Here is an 18907-nt window from a genome sequence, read left to right on the forward strand (position 1 = left end):
TTCTAGTTCATTAATGGATTTTAGTTTTTCCATATTTAACAACAATAGACTTTTTTTTCTTTCTTTTTTTTTTTTTTTGAGACGGAGTCTCGCTCTGTCGCCCAGGCTGGAGTACAGTGGCCGGATCTCAGCTCACTGCAAGCTCCGCCTCCCATGTTCACGCCATTCTCCTGCCTCAGCCTCTGGAGTGGCTAGGACTACAGGCGCCTGCCACCACGCCTGGCTAATTTTTTGGATTTTTAGTAGAGATGGGGTTTCACCATGTTAGGCTGGATGGTCTCAATCTCCTGACCTCGTGATCTGCCCACCTCAGCCTCCCAAAGTGCTGGGATTACAGGCGTGAGCCACCGTGCCCGGCCTATGCTAAAAGTTTTATATCCAAATTTATTGAGGTAAAATTGAAGTACAATAAAAATAAACCATACATATTTAAAGTATATAATTTCATCAATTTTGACATATGTGTATACCTATGAAATCATCACCACAATCAAGATAACCATCATTTCCATCATCCCTAATATTTTCCTTTCATTCCTTTGTAATCCATCTCTCCTTCTATCCCTATTCCCAGGTAACCATTAATCTGCTTTTTATCAATATAGATAAATTACTTTCCCAGAATTGCATATAAATGTAATGATATAGAATGAACTTTTCAAGACCCTGTCTCTATATAAAAATTTTTTTTTAAATAGCCAGGCACAGTGGTGCACATCTATAGTCCCAGCTATTCAAAAGGCTGAGGCAGGAGGATCCCTTGAGCCCAGGAATTTGAGGCAGTAGTGAGCTATGATTGTACCACTGCACTACAAAGCGAGATCCACATCTCTTTTAAAAAAAAAAAAGTACTCTCTTTTCTCTCTTTTGTCTGGCTTCTTCCATTTAGCATAATGCATTTGAGATTCATCCGTGCTGTTGCATGTATCATTAGCTCACTTCTCTTTATTGTTGAGTAGTATTCCATTGTACAGAGGTACCACACAATTTGTTTTTCTATGTTCTCTGTTAACCTGTTGATAGAGATCTAGGTTTTCAGTTTTTATCTTTTCATTATCCTAAATTTTTTAAGGTCCAATGCAGAATGACTATAAAGCTATATATTTAATATCCTAGTATACCAACTGGTTTTATATATCTTATAAAAGATATATATCTTATATATCTTATAAAAGATATCTAAATATCAGTTGCAAAGATGTATATGCTAAAGATGTAAGTAAACAGATATATAAAGGATAAATTACCATGATGCTTTTTATGCAATTTTTTCTTACCTTTTCATGGACTACACTGTCCAAGTAAGGGTAAACATGAAAAGCTCCCCGAATTCTCTTCACACCTGGATACAACAATGGGACCATATTAACATAAGCCACACCATGAAATGAAAGCTGACCTTCTTCATCAGTCTAAAGGAATAAAACCAGAGAGTTATTAGTGCTATAAACAATATAATATAAGGTATGGAGCTCTGACTCAGCAGTTCAAAGGCCTGGTTATAGAAACTAACTCTACTTCTTAGCCAGTTATGTGACTTTGGGTCAGTTACATAAGACATTTTGGGCCTTCTTTATCATCAAAATGGGTTCAATAATACCATGATCACTGAGAAAATGCATATAAACTGTTAACAGTAGAGGCAGTAGTTGAATCAATACAAACTCAAATTAATTGATAATATATATATTCAACCAAAAAGTCAATTTCACCATGTGGCTTCTTAGGAGAAAGTGAAGCTTTATGAAAAACAACAATAATAACAATAACAAAAAACTTAAAAGGAATCAGAAGCTATGGCTTTTAGCTTTAGTTCACAGACTCATACAAATAAAAGGGACCTTACAAATTATCTGGACCAGTGATGATAAATAGGCTTTAACTTATATCTAAATTCTCATTAATTGGTGGAGGTGTTTTAGCATAGTTGGTTGAGAAAAATTATCTGTATTTATCTTGGTTCAAAAGGAAAGAGTGCTTTGATTGATTAGCATTATCTACCATGGATGAAGGCGGATGAATGACAGTCTCCTGTCATGTATTTACCATACGTGATTTCATCTAAACTTTCATTGCAAAGATGAAGAACATGTTAATAAATATATTTTAACAGCATTTTTTAATGGTTGTACTGTGTGCCACAGAAAATTTTTATAGGGAAAAAAATCAATTTTGTGAAAGAAAATAAATTCCAAGCATAAAAGTAACCTCTTTGATTTCACCTATTATAATAATAATTGGCAACTAGATTTAAAAGTCCTATGCTTGGCTGGGCGCAGTGGCTCACGCCTGTAATCCCAGCACTTTGGGAGGCTGAAGCAGGTGGATCCTGAGATCAGGAGTTCGAGACCAGCCTGACCAACATGGTGAAGCTCTGTCTCTGCTAAAAATACAAAAATTAGCCGGGCATGGTGGTGTGTGCCTGTAATTGCAGCTACTCAGGAGGCTGAAGCAGGAGAATCACTTGAACCCAGGAGGCGGAGATGGCAGTGAGCCGAGATTGTACCACTGCACTCCAGCTTAGGTGACACAGTAAGACTCCATCTCAAAAAAATAATAATAAAAAAAAAAAGTCCTATGTTCATGTGATAACAGGTAGTTTAGAAATCTAAGGGAAGTTTGCCAGTACTTATATACTACAAAGGGAGAAATGGTTACATAGTGATAGTATTTTTATTATGTGAAAAGCCTATGTTTAAAGTCAGCCAAACAATTTAGATACTTATTAAATGTCTGCTATTTGCCCTACATCATGCTAGGTACCATGGAGGATGCACATCAGCCTACTACATGACCACTACTCTCAGGGAGTTTATGAACAAGCAGAAAAGACCAGACATGCACAGGTAAAACAATAGGTAACATGTACTAGGCTCATCAAAGCTATACCTTTTAAAAATAGTAGTATATCTAAGATTCCTATTACACTAATTAGCAGGCTAAAACATTTTAAGTAGGCAAGTTTAACCTATGGTAAAACTATTGTGAAGGGCTAAAGAGAAATAGGATATCTGGTAATAAAGCCTAGAGAGTTTTTAGTGAACAATGGGGAACTAGGGTGGCCAATAATCCTGGTTTTTCCCAGGACAGAGGAGTTTCCTGGGACATGAGACTTCCAGTGCTAAAACAAGTGAAGTTCAGGGCAAATCAGGATGAGCTAGTCACCCTTGGGAGAACAGCTATATTAATTCACATTTTCTTTTGGTATCAGAATTGAAGCAGAATAACAGGTAGGGTCTGATTCTACATTTCTTTTTTTTTTTTTTTTTTTCTTTCTTTTGAGACGGAGTCTTGCTCTGTCGCCCAGGCTGGAGTGCAGTGGCCAGATCTCAGCTCACCGCAAGCTCCGCCTCCCGGGTTTATGCCATTCTCCTGCCTCAGCCTCCTGAGTAGCTGGGACTACAGGTGCCTGCCACCTCGCCCGGCTAGTTTTTTGTATTTTTTAGTAGAGACGGGGTTTCACCATGTTAGCCAGGATGATCTCGATCTCCTGACCTCGTGATCCACCTGTCTCGGCCTCCCAAAGTGCTGGGATTACAGGCTTGAGCCACCGCACCTGGCCTGATTCTACATTTCTTATATAAATAGTTTTGAGGGGCATATTTACCTTTTCAGTTTTGCCAGCTTTCCCTTTGGGTACAGTGATCAGAGGAACTCTTGTGATCTCTACAGGCCAAAGCCGGCAATCGGCAATCCGCTTCTGAAAACTGCAAATCAAGAATCAGTCTATTAGCATTATATGTAAAAATAAAGTCAGTATAATTTAGGTTAAAGGGAAATATTCTCTTTTATAAGGTAATATAGAGTATACATATATAAAAATAGGAGGGCTGGGCTCAGTGGCTCATGCCTATAAATGCCAGCACTTTGAGAGGCCAAGGCAGGCAGATGGCTTGAGCCCAGGTGTTCAAGATGGTCTGAGCAACATGGCAAAATTCCATCTCTATGAAAAATACAAAAAATTAGCTGGGCATGGCAGTGAATACCTGTGGTCCTAGCTATTTGAGGAGGCTGAGGTGGGAGGATGGCTTCAGCCCAGGAGGTCAAGGCGGTGATGGTGCTACTGCACTCTCACCTGGGCCACAGTGACAGTGAGACCCTGTCTCAAAAAAAAAAAAAAAAAAAAAAAAATTAAATAAAATAAATAAAAATTTATTACTAGGTCGGTGGTTTTTAAAACTTTCCCAAACCTATAACATTCCAAAAATAATTCTGCTCAACTTCTAGTGAGGCAAACTGAACACTTTTAGAGCAATTTAGCAGTATGAATCAAAAACCTTAAAAAATCCATAATCATTCACTATAAATTCTACTTGTAGTGATTTATTCTAAAGAAATAATCCGACAAGTTTACAAATGGTATAAAATTGGTTATTTCTACTGTGAAAATAGTATCCAGTTTCAGCTCCAACACAGCTTTGAAGTAATCCCACCTGTCCTCGCAACAAGAAAAAAGTTGACCGAATTGAAATAAATAACATTTCTTAGATCCATCACAGAATCGAGGTCACAAGGCAAAAACTGCCATCCTGAAATTGAGAGAGACAGGAAAATACAGAGGATCACAGCTGCAGTCAGCTTAAAGACAGCAGAAGCCAGTGGTGCCAGTAACCGGTAGAAATAGTTTAATGATAATTTTGACAAATTTTTGGAGACTGAATGTAGACTAGCTGGGAGTGAAGAACTCCAGGGGGCCCACTGTTAAGGGTCACCATACTTACATAAGTTTTAAATCCAGGAGCCCCACCAAGTTCTCACAGTGAAGATGGAAGAAAAATACCCTCATATTTCAGGCAGGGAGAGAAGAAGAGTAACCATTTTGAAATATGGCCACAGCGTTCTCCCTATCAAAGAGTTGACCTTTAAGGGAAACTACTTTACCAGATCCTTATCTGATCTCAGGGAAGGGCATTTAGACAACTCCAACCTGTCTAGCTTCCACAGGGATAGGAGGAAAAAAAAATTATGAAACACTTCTGAAAGTCACAGCCCAGGGACCCAAACCTATTTACTGAGACTTCATCACAGGTAATAGAATACTTCTCCCCAACAATTTGCCACTACATCAACAGAGTTTCAATATAATAACAATGAATTACAACTAAGAGGGCTACACACCACTCTATGAGAGAAGTTCTTGGGCAAATCCAAAGACAACAGGGGAGGTGGGGGGGAAAAGGAAACTGATGCCTCTGGCACTTACAACTATAGCAAACAAGAAACACAACCCAGCTCCTAACCAGATTAACATAAAACCTCACACTAAAAATACTAGTTACCTCAATTCCTATTACCCAATATATAATGGCTAGCTTCCAAATTAAAAGGCTATAAAGAATGCTAAAAGGCAAGAAAAAATATAGTCCAAATAGACAAAGCTACTATAAGACCTAGACTAAGATATGACATAGATTTTGGAATTATCAGATAGGAAATTTAAAGTAACTATAATTATATTAAAGACTCTTAAGGAAAAAGTAGGCAACATGCAAGAACAGATGGGTAATGTAAGCAGAGATGGAAACTCTAAGAAAGACTCAAAACGAAATGCTAGATATCAAAAACACAAACAAAAATGAATAATTCATTTGATGGGCTTCACAGTTGACTGGACATGACTAAGGAAAATAAAATCAGTGAACGTGAGTATATGTGAATAGAAACTCCCCAAACTGAAATGCAAAGGAAAAAAAATGAAAACAAAAAATCCTAACAGAATATCCAAGACTTGTGGAACAATTACAAAAGGTGTAATTAGGCATAACGGAAGAAGAAAGAAAAGAGCAGAAGAAATATTTGAAGTAATAATAGCTAAGAATTTTCCAAAATTAACTGACAGACAGCAAACCACAGATCCAGGAATCTCAGAGAACACCAAGCAGAATAAGGACAAAAACCAAACAAACAAACAACTATATCTAGGCATATCATTTTCAAACTGCAAAAAAGAAAATCTTGAAAAAAACCGGAGGAAAAAACACTTTACCTATGGAAGAACAAGGGTTAGAAATACATTGGACTTCTCTTCAGAAACCATGCAAGCAAGAAGAGAGTAGGGCAAAATATTTAAAGTTGTGAAAGAAAAACCCACCAACTTAGAATTCTGTACCTACTAAAATTATCCTTCAAATGTGAAGGAGAAATAAACCCTTTCTCGAACAAACAAAAATGAGAGGAGTTTCTGGCCAGTAGACCTGCCTTACAAGAAATGCTAAAAGTTTTTAGAGAAAAGGAAAATGACATGTTGTATCAACATAAGAAAGAGCATCAGGAAATGTCATAAATGAAGGTAAAATAAATTTGTTAATGTTTTTTATTCTTAATTGATCTGATAACTGTTTGTTCAAAAGAATAATGACAACAATGTATCCTCAATAAAATATTAGCAAATCAAATCTAACAACGTGTAAAAAGAGTTATACACCATGACCAAGTGGGGGACCAGGGGTATATAAAAACTCTCTAAAACATCTGCTCAATTTTTCTGCTTGATTTTTTTATAAATCTTAAGCTGTCCTAGGAAAACAGATATTCATTTTTTTTTAAAGTCAGAGTTGTTCATTCAGATTGTATATATATTGGTAATCCCTCAATTGTCATCTCTCTCTAATGACCAGGTCATTGTGACAAAGACTGATAGTTACCTACACAATATCAGTGTACCTGTTCTTTAGTAATTAAATCTTGATTTAGCCTGGGTAACAATGTGTTCAACTAAAACATTTTATTGTCTAGCCTTCTTACATCTAAAGGTTGGCTAATGAGACATAAAGAGAAGTTGCCAGATTCCAGGAAGGTTCCACAAGAGGGGTTAAGACAGCCAGCATGTGTCCTTTTTTATCCATAACCATTCTCCTCTTCCAAATTTCTGCCAGAAATGTGAGTGTGCAAACTGGAGCTCCAGCAGCCACCTTTGCACCATGACACAACCTTGAGGATGGAAGTCACGTAGTAAAGAAAAAGGAAAGATGGAGCAAAAGGAAAGATGGAGCCTGGATATCTAATAACACTGTGTAATCATCATACATACCAATTCTGGACTTTTTTTTTTTTTTTTTGAGATGGAGTCTCGCTCTGTCACCAGGCTGGAGTGCAGTGGCATGATCTCGGCTCACTGCAACCTCCGCCTCCTGGGTTCAAGCGAGTCTCCTGCCTCAGCCTCTCGAGTAGCTGGGACTACAGGTGAGCACTACCATGCCCAGCTAATTTATGCCTAGCTAATTTTTCTATTTTTAGTAGAGACGGGGTTTCACCATGTTAGCCAGGATAGTCTCAATCTCTTGAACTCATGATCCGCCCGCCTTGGACTTTCAAAGTGCTGGGATTGCAGGTGTGAGCCATCGCACCTGGTCGACTTTTTTTTTTAAGAGACAAGGTGTCACTCCACTGCTCAGGCTGGAGTGCAGTGACTCAATCACAGCTCACTGCAGCCTCAACCTCCTGGGCTCAAGCAATCCTATCACCTCAGCCTCACAAGTAGTAAGACTACAGATGTGTATCTGCACCAAACTAATTTTGTGTGCGTGTGTGTGTGTGTGTGTTAGCCAGGGTCTTACTTTGTTTCCCAGGCTGGTCTTGAACTCTTGGCTTCAAGAGATCCTCCTGCCTCCCAAAGTGCTGGCACTATAGGCATGAGCCACCAGGCCCAGCTCAGACTTCTTTTATACAAAAGAGGAATAAGCATTCACCTTGGTTAAACCACATTACTAGCTGTTTCTGTTATTAGCAGATGAACACGTCACTCTAATATATAGAGGTGATAAATGAAAGTCTCAATCTAAAATCACCTTAACTCAAATATAAATAAAACTAACAAAAGTAACATTTATTCCCATCTACAAGCCTTTGTGGGTTAGACATATTTCCTTCCTCTTCTTACCTGACCACTGCAGAAGGATCAAGGTAGCAGCGACATTCCAAGTCCCAAATAATCCTTTTCTTTATGCACTCTGCTTGATTCCTAAATTCACTGTCCTGTAAAATATAAGATAAAGACTTCTGTTCTCTGTATCTGTGCCACGATTTCATTCTGCTCCATCTGTAGGGCATTCTTTTAATGGATTTGTTCACAATACTTTTCTTACGACTACTATTACTACTATAAGTATGACTACTATTGCAACTACTACCACCACCTTAAAATTATGAGTACTTTATTAGTAAAGTATATAAGATAAATTACATATATAATAGTTACATTGATCCAGTACTAAGATCCAAATACTGACTAACATAACCTCAATCAATGATTCTCAACTCTAGATGCACATTAAAATCATCTGGAATTTTTTTTTTTTTTTTTTAAATAACACCTGGACCCAGTGCAGTAGCTCACACCTGTAATCCCAACACTTTAGGAGGCCAAGGCAGGAGTACTGCTTGAGGCCAGGAGTTCAAGACCAGGCTGGGCAACAAAGTGAGACCTCCATCTCTAAAAAAATTTAAAAATTGGCTGAGTGTGGTGGCATGAGCCTGTGGTCCCAGCTACTCACGAGGCTGAGGCAGGAGAATTGCTTGAGCCTAGGAGGTTGAGGCTACAATGAGCCTCAATAGTCACACCATTGTATTCCAGCCTGGGTAACAGAGTGAGACCCTGTCTCAAAAAAATTAAAAACCAAAAAAGCAAAAAACACCTGGCATTGGTACTATTTTAAAAATAAATTCTTACATAGTTTACCTGGGTTAAAGCTTGGCCACTGTCATTGTTTTCAGTGCTTTCCTGGTGACTGTAATGTGCAGCCAGGATTGAGAATTAACAATCTAATCTAAAACAAAATATAATCTGAATGTCTAAAATAAAATGCCTGATCTAAATTCAAATAGAAATCTAAGAAAAGTATGAATTTTCACTAATCACAATGATGAGAAAAGATACTGTGCAGTGTTTTTCCAATATTCCTAGCCTCATCTCTACTATTTTATATATTTAGAGTCAGACAATGAAAAATAATTCAACCATCCTCATTTTACAAATTATTTTATTAAATGTTTCCATCAGTGCATTATCAGCTCATTCAAGAAACATTTGCAAGTGTGTTATACTATTTTCTATGCCCTTGACAAATTTGTGGTAATTTATATAATAGTAAGTATATTAAAGTATGTCCATACAATGTCACATTATACAGCAAGTACAAATAAAGAAAAATAGTGAGACTGCTTTTTATGTAATGTGGAAAAATCTCAAAAATACAGGACAAAGTAAAACAAAGCAAGTGCATATAGTGTGTGTAAGTATGTACTCTTTACATTTGTGTAATAAAAATGATGGGGAAAGAATATATGTATGTATTTAGTGTATGCATATATATATGATTAAACACCTTATACACTCAGTTTTAAAAAATGAAAAACCGGCAGGGCGCGGTGGCTTGCGCCTGTAATCCCAGCACTTTGGGAGTTGGAGGTGGGTGGATCACTTGAGGTCAGGAGTTTGAGACCAGCCTGGCCAATATGGTGAAGCCCTGTCTCTACTAAAAATACAGAAATCAGCAGGGCATGGTGGCGTGTGCCTGTAATCCCAGCTACTCAGGTGGCTGAGGCATGAGAATAGCTTGAACCCAAGAGGCAGAGGTTGCAGTGAGCTGAGATCGCACCACTGCACTCCAGCCTGGGCGACAGAGTAAGACTCTGTCACAAACAAACAAACAATAATACCTTGAGATAAAGGAAAAATAGCAGTGTCTTCCCAACAGATTCTAGTTCTGAAAATAACAAGACTTTGAATACTTCCTGAAAATCTGGACTTCCTAAAGAAAAGAACTTTTATCGGCCGGGCACAGTGGTTCACACCTGTAATCCCAGCACTTTGGGAGGCCGAGGCAGGCGGATCACCTGAGGTCAGGAGTTCAAGACCAGCCTGGCCAAACATGGTGAAACCCTATCTCCACTAAAAATACAAAAATTAGCCAGGTGTGGTGGCAGGTGCCTGTAATCCCAGCTACTTGGGAGGCTGAGGTAGGAGAATCGCTTGAACCCAGGAGGCAGAGGTTGCAGTGATCCAAGATCACGCCATTGCACTCCAGCCTGGGAAACAGGAAGGAAACTCCATCTCAAAAAAACAAAAAAAGAAAAGTACTTTTATCCCTGATGTTTATTATGCTGATGTCTGAAGGTATTTTACAACCTTTGTATATCTGAGAATCAAGTGAAGAAACCTGCAGTTTTGCCATCATGAATAGACTAATAATGTAAATGGGGTAACGTTGGTAATTTTGTGTTGTTTTCTTATAAAAACATTTGACCCTTGAACAACACAATTTGAATTGCATGGGTCCACTTATATATATGCGGATTTTTTTTTTTTTTTTTTTGAGACAGAATCTTGCTTTGTCGCCCAGGCTGGAGTGCAGTGGTACGATCTCGGCTCACTGCAGCCTCCGCCTCCCGGGTTCAAGCGATTCTCATGCCTCAGCTTCCTGAGGAGCTAGGATTCAGGCGCACACCACAATACTGGCTAATTTCTGTGTTTTTAGTAAAGACGGGGTTTCACCATGTTGGCCGGGCTGGTCTCAAACTCCTGGTCTCAAGTGATCAGCCAGCCTTGGCCTCACAAAGTGCTGGGATTACAGCCACCGCATCTGGCTCATATGTGAATCTTTTTTTTTTTTTAGACAGTCTCACTTTGTTGCCCAGGCTGGAGTGCAATGGCACAATCTTGGCTCACTGCAACCTCCACCTCCCGGGTTCAAGTGGTTCTCCTACCTCAGCCTCCCGAGTAGCTGAGATTACAGCTTTGTGCCACTACACTCAGTCAATTCTTGTATTTTTAGTAGAGATGGGGTTTCACTATGTTGTCCAGGCTGGTCTCAAACCCCTGACCTTGTGATCCACCCGCCTTGGCCTCCCAAAGTGCTAGCATTACAGGCATGAGCCACCACGTCTGGCCACGTGGATCTTTTTCAAACCAAACATGGATCAAAATACAGTATTTGTGGGATGTAAAACCCACATATATGGAGGGCCAACTTTTCCTATACATAGTTAACTACAGGGCTGACTGAAGGACTTGAGTATGCATGAATTTTGCTATTTGCAGGGGTCCTGGCAACAATCCCCCAAGTATACCAAGGAATCACTATACGTTTTTTGTGTTTGTTTTGTTTTTGAGACAGAGTCTCGCTCTGACACCCAGGCTGGAGTGAGGTGGCACAATCCTGGCTCACTTCAACCTCCGCCTCCTGGTTCAAGTGATTCTTGTGCCTCAGGCTCCCAAGCAGCTGGAATTACAGGTGTGTGCCAACATGCCCAGCTAAGTTTTGTATTTTTAGTAGAGACAGGGTTTCATCATGTTGGCCAGGTTAGTCTCGAACTCCTGATCTCAGTGATCCACCTGCCTAGGCCTCCCAAAGTGCTAGGATTACAGGCATCAGCCACTCCGCCCAGCCAAGATGACTATACTGATTTTTTATTTGGTGAGTCAGTCCTGAAGTCTGACTCCCTTTCAAAATTTCCAAGGAAACCTTTTTTTTACTTTTCTAAATGTTTCTGTCTCTGAGTCTTCCTTTGACTTATGTATTTCCTTTTATATACATAAGAAAGTATCTAGAAGGAAACACAAGAAACTGTAACAAAGATGATGACTGTCACAGAATCCTTGGTCTGTTGCTTTTCCAGCAGAAAATCTCTGTGGCTGGTGGTACCTTTGCCCAAATTTTGCTTGGGCCTGCTAGGCTCATTTCACCCACTCGGCCTGGCAGGCTGTGCTAGGCTTGCATACTGGCCAGGATCCCACGCCTGCCAAGGGTGAGCCAGGCATGGAGCATTGAGGGGTGTGTGAGTAAGCGATCATGGGGTCTGGCCATTGTGCACAGCCAGGCATGCTGGCTGCAGCAGAGCCAGAAGCTCCAGGCACCAGCACAGGTGCCAGCTCCCTGTGAGGCTGCGGCTGAACCAGGCATACTGCAAGCAGCTTCCATGGCTGGCACCAGGGAATGTGGTGGTGCTCAGAAGCTTGGAGACACCAGAAACTGAAGAGCCTCTGGTGTCACAGCCCTGGCTCAGGGAGCTCCTAGGTCTGGGCTTCCCAAAGGACCACAACTCTTCTCTCTTCTCCCCTTTTTGTCACCCACAATGTGATGAGCAAGGGACATGTTTCAGCCCTGTTTGTGTTACAGCTCTTTCAGCCCCACCATTCTGCAGGTCCTGAGTGCTTGTTTTGTATCCAGGAAGAATGAGGTACACAGACAAGTGGAGGGTGAGCAAAGCAAAGAGGTGCTTTACTGAGCAACAGAACAACTCAGAGGAGACTCACTGAGTAGTGGTAGCTCCTCTCTGCAGGCAGGTAGTCCTGACAGGTGTCCAGCTCTCAGGAGAGGGGAGACCCACAGTGGGTAGCTCCTCTCCACAGGCAGGACGTCCTGACGAGTGTTCAGCTCTCAGCAGAGAGGAGACCGACAGTGGGTAGCTTCTCTCCACAGGCAGGTCATCCCATCCTTTGCCTGAGTCTGGCTGAGTTCTGAGTTTTTATGGGCTTCAGAGGGGAGGAAGTGGATGCTGACTGATCCATGGGAGGTCATGGGTAGAGCCAGAAAAGTACCATAAGTTCTCACCCCGGTCCATGGGAACTAGCAGCCTGGCCCCCAGACCTAAGGTAGTCCCTGGCCTGAAGGTGGGGTTTCACTGGGGACCTGCCCCTTTTCACCCAGGAGCCTGTCTGCCTCCTGCTGCCATCCACAGTGCCCTGGCTGTTCATGCTGAGGGGTGCCTGCAGGCCCATGCCAAGCTGCCCTCAGTGCGCCCCTTGGACTTTCTCCCATGCTCATGGGTGCCCAAAGTCTGGAGAGGGATCAAGACAGCAGAGGGTTGGTTTGTCAGCACTGCCCTGAGTACCTGCACACCTAGCCAGGTTGTGACAGCCCCGGCCACAACTTTGCTCCGAAATTGGAGCAGGCACCAGGAGTAGGCAGAGGCCAGGCATCAGGTGCAGGCACTTCCAAGCCTGTGAGGGCGGGGGGCTTCCCAGCTTCCGAGAGTGCAGAGATGCCTGGGTATGCAGCTGTGGCTGCGCAGCTGCAGCTGCACATGGGAGGGAAGGGCTCCCACTTGTTCCCAGCTCCTGCTAGCTCCATGGAGCATGTAGGTCCAGCCAGGACTCCCCCACTGCAGCCAGCATCATGGCAGGAGCTGCTCCAGATTGGCCACTGCTGCCATCACTACTAGGGTAATGAGATGTGGAGGAATTACAAGGAAGAGACGTGACTAGAGGGACACTTTCACTGCATAGATCTTCATTTTTAATTTTGACAGTAACTGATAATTACCTATTCGTAAGTCAATAAATTTAAAATAAAATAAAGAGTACATGTGATATAAATTATTTTGTTTTCTGGACTTAAGTCAGAAGATATCTGAATCAGAATTAGATATGTGTTTTATTTTGGCATGTAATTATTTTGACAGGTGACAAATGTATATAAATTACAGTAATGCACAAAATGTTTTATCATCTGTCAGTACACTAAGTTTATCACAAAAACCCGTATATCAGGCTCTCACCTCAGGATGGTTGAGTTCTCCTTCTTCTTCTTCATAGGGACCACCAACAATGAATGCACCAGGAATGTTATTAGCTCCTGGAGCCAGAATGTTGGCAATTGGCCACTTTTTGGGCCGGGGAACAGGTTCTCTTTCCCCTCCAAGCTTCAGAGTTCCATTCTTAAATAAAATGGGATAGTCCTTCTACAGAAATAAATACCATATGTCAGGAAAGTTTGTAAAGGACTTTGAAATGGACAAGAAGATTAATCAAGTCTTTTCAATGGAATGCTGAGTGTTGTCAAACATACCCCTCTATGATTAATCTGATTCTAGAGAGGGGCCTGTGCCTTTCATTGTCTTTGCACTATTTTACAACTCTAACTTATAGACATTTGATAATAATGCAAATTATTCTGGTTCATAAATGTGCAGATACAGTTTGTCCAGTGGCAATGTAACTGATTACTTCCCTGAAGCTAATGACAAGTTTTGAATTATTGGCAAATTCATTTCAGCATTCCTGATGCCTATATACTCCTTTGAACTCACTGTCACATTTTACTGATTCCCTCACTAATAAGTTAAATAAAATCTTGGACCAACTTTTGTGTTATTTATTTTATATGAGAGTTGTGTTTATACCTGTTTAAAAATTATCCTTTAGAAAACAAACTAAAATCTGGCAAGGGGCTAAAAATATAGGCATTTTCATGTCTTATAACTTATCCAAAGTATACTTACAGTAGAAAATTGGTAAAATATATAAGTAGGCAATCTATAGAAGGGGAAATTAGAACATCCAACATTTAAATAAAAACATGCTACATTTCTTTAATAATCAGTAAAGTGAGCCGGGCGCGGTGGCTCAAGCCTGTAATCCCAGCACTTTGGGAGGCTGAGACGGGCGGATCACAAGGTCAGGCAATCGAGACCATCCTGGCTAACACGGTGAAACCCCGTCTCTACTAAAAATACAAAAAACTAGCCGGGCGAGGTGGCAGGCGCCTGTAGTCCCAGTTACTCGGGAGGCTGAGGCAGGAGAATGGCGTAAACCCGGGAGGCGGAGCTTGCAGTGAGCTGAGATCCAGCCACTGCATTCCAGCCCGGGCGACAGAGCAAGACTCTGTCTCAAAAAAAAAAAAAAAATCAGTAAAGTGCACATTAAAATCAGCCAGGCAAAGTGGCTTAATGCCTATAATCCCAACACTTTGGGAGATAGAGCCAGGAGGATCACTTGAAGCCAGGAGTTTGAAACCAGCCCGGGCAACATAGCAAGACCCCTACGTCTACAAAAATAAAAAATAAAAATTAGCCAGATGCAGTGGTATGCACCTGTAATCCCAGCTACATGGGAGGCTGAGGTGAGAGGATTGCTTGAGTCCAGAAGTTCAAGGTTACTGTAATCTATGATTGTGCCACTGCACTCCAGCCTAGGTGATGGAGTGAGACCCTGTCTCTTATTAATAGATAGACAGAGAGATGTATAGATAGACAAAGAACAGGAACAAGAAGTTTACTGGAAAAGAAAACCAAATGGCCCTTAAATTAAAAGAAAGTTCTATTTCCAACACTATAGCAAACTAAAGTACAACAGATCCTTTGTCAGCAACAAACACAGAACAAACTAGATAAAGTAGAACAGCAACAACAAAAAAAAGTTATATTTTATCACATAGCCAAGGTCAAAAGAAGTAAATGAAAGTCTAGGCTGGGCACAGTGGCTCATGCCTGTAATCCCAGCACTTTGGGAGGCCGAGGCGGGCAGATCACAAGGTCAGGAGTTTGAGATCAGCCTGGCCAATATGGTGAAACCCCGTCTCTACTAAAAATACAAAAATTAGCTGGGCGTGGTGATGGGTGCCTCTAGTCCCAGCTACTCGGGAAGCTGAGGCCAGAAGAATCGCTTGAACCCGGGAGGCAGAGGTTGCAGTGAGCCGAGATCGTGCCACTGTACTCCAGCCTGGGCAACAGAGCGAGATTCCGTCTCAAAAAAAAAAGAAAAGAAAAGAAAAGAAAGTCTAAAAGTGCCAGAACTGGCAGCAGCAGCAACTCAATACCCAAGGGATAAGCTCATGAGCTGATGCTGTGCCAACCCAGGAAATGTCAGACCCAGACACTACTATACAGAAGCAAGCATGGCCCTGTGCCCAGGCAGGACAGGAAGCTGGAACTAAGGCTGCTGCATAAAACTAGGACCTGGGTGTGGTGGCTCATGCCTGTAATCCCAGCACTTTGGAAGGCTGAGGCATGCAGATGACCTGAGGTCAGGAGTTCGAGACCAGCGTGGCCAAGACGGTGAAACCCCGTCTCTACTAAAACACAAAAAATTAGCTGGGCATGGTAGCGGACACCTGTAGTTCCAGCTATTCAGGAGGCTGAGTCAGGAGAACTGCTTGAACCCGGAAGGCAGAGGGTGGAGTGAGCCAAGATCACGCCACTGTACTCTAGCCTGGGCGACAGAGCGAGACTCCATCTCCATCTCCAAAAACAAAGCAAAAAAAAAATCTAGAACCTGGAAGGGCAACCTTTCATCAAATATGAGAATAAAGGAGCCCTTTTCAAGTTTAAAATGATGCAAGAAACCTAAAAGAAAAAAATTTAACTATTAAAAAACTTTTGTATACCAAAGCAATGACCCAAATTAAAAATAAGTAATAAACCAGAAATAAACATGATAAACTATAAATTGACAAACTTGAAAGAAAACATTATTTTTCTCTACATATGAATTTTTTTGTTTGTTTTTTTTGAGACAGTATTTCACTCTTTTTGCCTAGGCTGGAGTGCAATCTTGGCGCGATCTTGGCTCACTGAAACCTCTGCCTCCTGGGTTTAAGTGATTCTCCTGCCTCAGCCTCCCCAGTAGCTGGGATTACAGGCACCCACCACCATACCTGGCTAATTTTTTATATTTTTAGCAGAGACAGGATTTCACCATGTTGGCCAGGCTGATCTCGAACTCCTAACCTCAGATGATCTACCTGCCTCAGCCTCCCAAAGTGCTGGGATTACAGGTGTGAGCCACCACACCCCAGTCAGAATTTAAAAAATCAGTAAGAATAATACTAAGACCTCCAGAAGAAAAAAAAATAAAAGGCACTTTTAATTATCAAAATTAGCAAAAACAAAGAGAAAATTTTCAATACAATCCCAAAGTTGGAGAGAGGGCAATGCACAGATCTGCCTCATATAGCTATGTGGGTTGTTCCCTGGAAGGGTGATCAGCCATCTCATTTGCCTAGGACTGTCCCAGTTGTGGTGCTGAAAGTCCCATGTCCCAGGAACCTCCTAAGTCCTCAGCAAACTGAAGAGTTGCTACACAACTTTAGTGGGTCATTCACATACATGACCCTGGAAATAAGACAAGTGGAAGTGTTAACTGAATAGAAGCCTTTTAGCAAGCAATTTAGAAATCTCCATAAAGAGCCTAAGAAACTCCATATCCAATCATTCCTATACCTGGAAATGTGGCCTAAGAAAATATCTGGAATTAAGAGAAACTTTTGTTTAATAAAGCACATTGCAGAAAATCTGCAAAATGTACACACAAAAATAATCTGTATAGAAATACACCAAAATTGGCCATTTTAAATGTCTTACATATTTTCTACCATATATTTATATAAATTATATTTAATGCACAATATATAATAAATATGTAAATCATAAACACTAAAATCTGTATATAAAATAGAGATAAAAAAAAAAAAGCTAGCCGGGCGAGTTGGCAGGTGCCTGTAGTCCCAGCTACTCGGGAGGCTGAGGCAGGAGAATGGTGTGAACCCGGGAGGTGGAGCTTGCAGTGAGCCGAGATCTGGCCACTGCACTCCAGCCTGGGTGACAGAGCGGGGCTCCGCATCAAAAAAAAAAATAGAGATAAACTGTATTTTTCAAGCCTAAAATAAATCTCAGCTATTAGCAGTACAATGTTTTGAATGAAATCTTAGAGGTGAGGAAGAGATGGTCATATGAGTACAGACATGTTTGAATCTCTATAAATATCTGGCAGTAGGGCTTTACCTCTCCAAGTGATGGAACTTGCAGACCGACCATGTAGTTCTGCCCAGGACCTGTTGGAATGAAGGATTCAGGCACAGAGTAAGCAGCCTCCAACGTGACCTTCAGTAGATTGCCCCCTGAGATCTGGGCTGTGGTCAGTAAAGGCTCTGCCACTAATACTTTAACTTCAAGACTGCACTGCTGTAAAAGAATAAAATTATGCAGCATTTTGAAAATTGCCAGAGATCTTCCTTTTTTGCATTACCTCATTTGAATCTCATATTACTGTTCAAGATAAGAAGGTAAAGCTTAATTATTTCCGTAAGTTGAAATCATGTTCTCTAGGTCCCATGAGTTGGAGATAGAGCCAAGAAGAGAATCTTATTCCTAACCTGGTTCCCTTCCCACTCTACCATACTGAGGTAAAGTATATATATAAATACACACAAAACAGGAATTGTAAGAGTCTATTGAAATGTTGGCCGGGCATGGTGGCTCACTTCTGCAATCCCAGCACTTTGGGAGCTAAGGCAGGTGGATCACCTGAGATCAGGGGTTCAAGACCAGCCTGGCCAACACAGTGAAAAACCATCTCTACTAAAAATACCAAAATTAGCCAGGCGTGGTGGTGCATGCTTGTAGTCCCAGCTGCTGGGGAGGCTGAGGCAAGAGAATTGCTTGAACCCAGGGAGGCAGTGAGCTGAGATCGCGCCATTGCACTCTAGCCTGGTCAACAAGAGCAAAACTCTATCTCAAAAAAAAAAAAAAAAAAGTCGACAGAAGTTGCACATGAGTAAGTGAGAATGGGTGCTTTTTTGCTAGTCTATATTTTATGATTATTTTTGTAATTTTTAAATTAAATTAAATTAAATTTGAGACAGAGTCTTGCTCTGTTGTCCAGGCTGGAATGCAGTGGCACGATCTTGGCTCACTGCAACTCCGCCTCCTGGGTTCAGGCGATTCTTCTGCCTCAGCCTCCTGAGCAGCTGGGAGTACAGGCACACACCACCACACTCAGCTAATCTTTGTATTTTTAGTAGAGACGGGGTTTCAACATATTGGCCAGGCTGGTCTTGAACTCCTGACCTCGTGATTTGCCCGCCTTGGCCTCCCAAAGTCCTGGGATTACAGGCATGAACCACTGCACCCAGCCTATTTTTGTATTTTAAATGTAATGCTTTGTAATAAGAAAATATTTTTTTCCGATAGATATGTATATATTCCATATAAATAGGTATAGACATATATGTGTATACCTCTGACATTTTCACTCAGGATACATACAAAGTAGGTTTTAAATGTGTATTGAGGCTGTGCAAGGTAGGCTCTCGCCTATAATCCCAGCACTTGGGAGGCCGGGGCAGGCCTATTACCTGAGGTCAGGAGTTTGAGACCAGCCTGGCCAACATGGTGAAACCCTATCTCAACT

The 18907-nt window shown here is 41.3% G+C and overlaps 1 protein-coding gene across 1 annotated transcript in view; it reads right to left on the reverse strand.

Annotated features, from left to right (window-relative positions):
* Positions 1–18907, reverse strand: part of CFAP70 (cilia and flagella associated protein 70) — a 109932-nt gene that overhangs the window by 76724 nt on the left and 14301 nt on the right. Inside the window, exons 6-10 of the mRNA XM_023204963.1 lie at positions 17500–17679; positions 13498–13680; positions 7880–7974; positions 3608–3707; positions 1278–1412 (exon numbers count right to left, since the gene is read on the reverse strand). Of these exons, the coding sequence (XP_023060731.1) occupies positions 1278–1412; positions 3608–3707; positions 7880–7974; positions 13498–13680; positions 17500–17679 (693 nt within the window). The remainder of the gene's footprint in view (positions 1–1277; positions 1413–3607; positions 3708–7879; positions 7975–13497; positions 13681–17499; positions 17680–18907) is intronic.

Source organism: Piliocolobus tephrosceles, chromosome 9, assembly GCF_002776525.5.
Source record: "Piliocolobus tephrosceles isolate RC106 chromosome 9, ASM277652v3, whole genome shotgun sequence".
In the NCBI taxonomy this organism is placed as follows: Eukaryota; Metazoa; Chordata; class Mammalia; order Primates; family Cercopithecidae; genus Piliocolobus; species Piliocolobus tephrosceles.